This window comes from Myotis davidii, unplaced genomic scaffold, assembly GCF_000327345.1.
Source record: "Myotis davidii unplaced genomic scaffold, ASM32734v1 scaffold326, whole genome shotgun sequence".
Lineage (NCBI taxonomy): Eukaryota > Metazoa > Chordata > Mammalia > Chiroptera > Vespertilionidae > Myotis > Myotis davidii.
The window spans coordinates 82,235-85,451 of NW_006296626.1; the positions used below are offsets into that span (position 1 = coordinate 82,235).

At 58.6% G+C, this 3,217-nt stretch overlaps 1 protein-coding gene across 1 annotated transcript in view; it reads left to right on the plus strand.

Annotated features, from left to right (window-relative positions):
* Positions 1-3,217, plus strand: part of EPS8L1 (EPS8 like 1) — a 32,524-nt gene that overhangs the window by 27,782 nt on the left and 1,525 nt on the right. The window contains exons 9-12 of the mRNA XM_015569454.1: positions 219-222; positions 954-1,126; positions 2,465-2,672; positions 2,763-3,074. Coding sequence (XP_015424940.1) covers positions 219-222; positions 954-1,126; positions 2,465-2,672; positions 2,763-3,074 — 697 coding nt within the window. The remainder of the gene's footprint in view (positions 1-218; positions 223-953; positions 1,127-2,464; positions 2,673-2,762; positions 3,075-3,217) is intronic.

Here is a 3,217-nt window from a genome sequence, read left to right on the forward strand (position 1 = left end):
GGTGACATCTCCCTCCACCCCGCCACCCTGTCCTGCCCCTGACCTGCCACCTTATTTCCCGCAGCAAAGCGCCCCCCAGATCGCTGTCAACGGGTGAGTGTCAGCCCCAGGGCGGGGCGGCTGGGGTCCAGGAGGGGTGCATCCTGGGGCTCCCCGCGCTGACCCCGCCCCCTTTTTTTCTGTCTTTTTCCTTCTGTCTTCCCGGCTCTTCTTCGCAGGTGGGTGAGGTGGTGACCAGGCCTGGGGCTGGGGCCGGGGTTGGGAGAGGGGGGGAGGAGCAGGGAGGGCGGAGCAGGGAGGGAGTGGCCTGGGCCCAGATTTCTGGGTCTGAGGGTGGAGGGGGCTGGAGGCCCGGGTTCCAGGGTCCGAGGGTGGAGGGGGCTGGAGGCCCGGGTTCCAGGGTCTGATGGTGGAGGGTGCTGGAGGCCCGGGTTCCAGGGTCTGAGGGAGGAGGGGGCTGGGTGTGGGTGAAGTTTTGAGAGGTTGGATCGAGAGTCCCCAAAGGGCTGGGAGAAGGCACTTTCGTTCCCCAGGACCTGGGACGCGCCCTGCTCGGGTCCGCACCAGGACAGAGCCCTGGGGGTCGGAGGGAAGCGGCTGGGAGTTAAACATCTGGGTTATGAGGAAGAGCTCAGGTCTGGTCCTTGGAACCTGGGAGACCCAGAGAAGCGGGCTCAGGACTTTAAGGGCTGAGGGGCCAGTCTCGGGGGAGGTCAGGAAGTGGAGAGGTGCGGGCTGCACCCCTGGCCTTCCCAAGGCTCTGTAGCAATTGCCTCGGTCGCTGCTGAGCGTCAGCCTGGGGCCCTTTAAGGCTGAAAAGGGCCAAGAAATGAAAGCTTAAGGCTTGGATTCCTCTGTCTCTGGTGGAGGAAAGGACTGGGGGTGCAACTTCATGACTCCAACAAGCAGTAGGGGTGCAGACTCTTGGGGCCTGGGGGAAGAAGAGGGGGTAGAGGGGGCCTGGGCAAGTCGGGATAAGAAGAACCAAGCAGCAAAGCTGGAGGAGCAAAAGGGGGGTCTGGGCACGGGCCGGGCAGCGGGTCTCAGCAGGGACAGCGTGCTGGGAGCTGCCTGCCCCCCACAGGGGGCGCCGCGGCCCTGAAGACCCCCCCTCTCCCTTGCACAGGTAGGCCTGATCCGGGCTGAGGTCCCTCTTACTGGGGGGGTCGGAGCTCAAATCCCACGCCTCTTCCCCCGGCTGCCTGGTCTCGCAGAACCCCGCCCCCACCCCCATGCTTCTGAGACCCCCAACTTTTTTGTTTTTGCATTCTTTTTATTTCTTTATTGATGAAGGTATTACATATGTGTCCTTATCCCCTCGATACCCCCAACTTTTAACCTGCCTTCTCTGCGCCTCAAGTTCTTTGGAGGAAAAAAATATGGGAAGAATAATCCCTTCCTGGAAAAAGGAGAAACCCATGAGGTTGTAAGGTTTTCTGTTAAGAGCTCAGGTTCACGGCCACCTGTGCACACAGAAAGCCGAATTACTCAGGACGGGGACGCTGGGGCCGGCCTGTCCAGGTCCCAGGCTGCTGTGCACCTTCTCGCTGTGGGACCGTCCCATCAGGGGTCCCTGCCCATCACTGCCCCTCCGCTTCCTCACCTGTGGGATGGAAATAATAATAGGATCCCTGGGAGGAGGCAGGGAAAAGGGAGTCCAAATTCATGCTTCTACCAGGGCTCGTCCTGAGAATCAAATCAGCTAATATATGTACCAAACTTTGAACAGTGCCCGGCATATTGTGACTGCGAGTTATCGTTACGTATGAGCCCAGTACATAGTAGATGCTCAATAAATAAATAGCAGCTGCCCTCACCGGTTTGGCTCAATGGATAGAGCATCGGTCTGCAGACCAAAGGGTCCCAGGTTCAATTCTGGTCAAGGGCACATACATTGGTTGCCAGGGTCCTCCCTGGCCCAGGCCCTGGCCACGGCTTGTGCAGGAGGCAAGCAATCGATGTGCTTCTCTCGCATCGATGTTTCTCTCTGTCTTCCCCTCTCTCTTCACTCCCTCTAAAAACAATGGAAAGATACCCTCAGATGAGGATTAACATAAATAAATAAATATTAAATCTTTAAAAAAAAATAAATAGCAGCTGTCTGGTCTGAGACATTTTATCTTTTTTTAAAAAAAATATTTGTATTGATTTTTAGAGAGAGAGGAAGGGAGAGGGAGAAAGAGAAACATGGATGTGAGTGGAACATCCATCCATTGCCTCCTGCGCGCCCCCTACTGGGGATTGAGCCCCAAACGCGGGCATGTTCTCTGACCCGGAACAGAACCTGCAGCCCTTTGGTGCAGGGGGTCTGTGAAATGGAGGTGATGCTAGTACCCGTGCAGCGTGTTGCCAGGCACATAAGAAGCAATATACTGTATATTCCAGCTGTTTTCCCCATGTTCAGCCTCGATTAACAGTACTAACCTGGTCCCCTGCCTTGGCCCCTGCTTGGCTCTCACCCCAGCTCACACCGACACCCTACAGCCCAGAGCAGTGGGGCCGGCTGCCTCCTTTCCCCAACCTTCCCCCTTCTCCTCAGTCACCAAGACCCGGAGTCAGAACCGGAGCCGGAACCGGAGCCGGAGCCAGCAGGGAAGTGGGTCCTGTGTAATTATGACTTCCAGGCCCGCAACAGCAGCGAGCTCTCGGTCAAACATCGGGATGTGCTGGAGGTGAGAGGGGTGCGGGCTGAGGGGCTGGGAGGGTATCCAACCCCAACTGCAGACACAGGCTCTGAACCCTGCCCCTCTGACCTCCCCCAGGTCCTGGATGACCAGCGCAAGTGGTGGAAGGTTCGGGACCAGCGGGGGCAGGAGGGATACGTGCCCTATAATATCCTGACACCCCACCCAGGGCCCCAGGGGAGCCGCAGCCCAAGCCCTGCCCGCGTTCTGGTGAGTCAGGGCGGACCCCTGGGTCTTGAAGGGAGAGGCTCTGGGAACCAGATCCTGGGTCCTGGGGACGAGGGTTGGGTCGAGTCAAGGGCACCTGGCGGAGGAGGTGCTGGGGGGGGAGGGGTCGGAACTTTATCTCCATCAGGAGGGCCTGGGAGCCCTAACCGGTTTGGCTCAGTGGAGAGTGTCGGTCTGCCGACTCAAGGGTCCCAGGTTCGATTCCGGTCAAGGGCATGTGCCTTGGTTGCGGGCACATCCCCAGGAGGGGGCGTGCGGGAGGCAGCTGATCGATGTTTCTCTCTCATCGGTGTGTCAAACTCTCT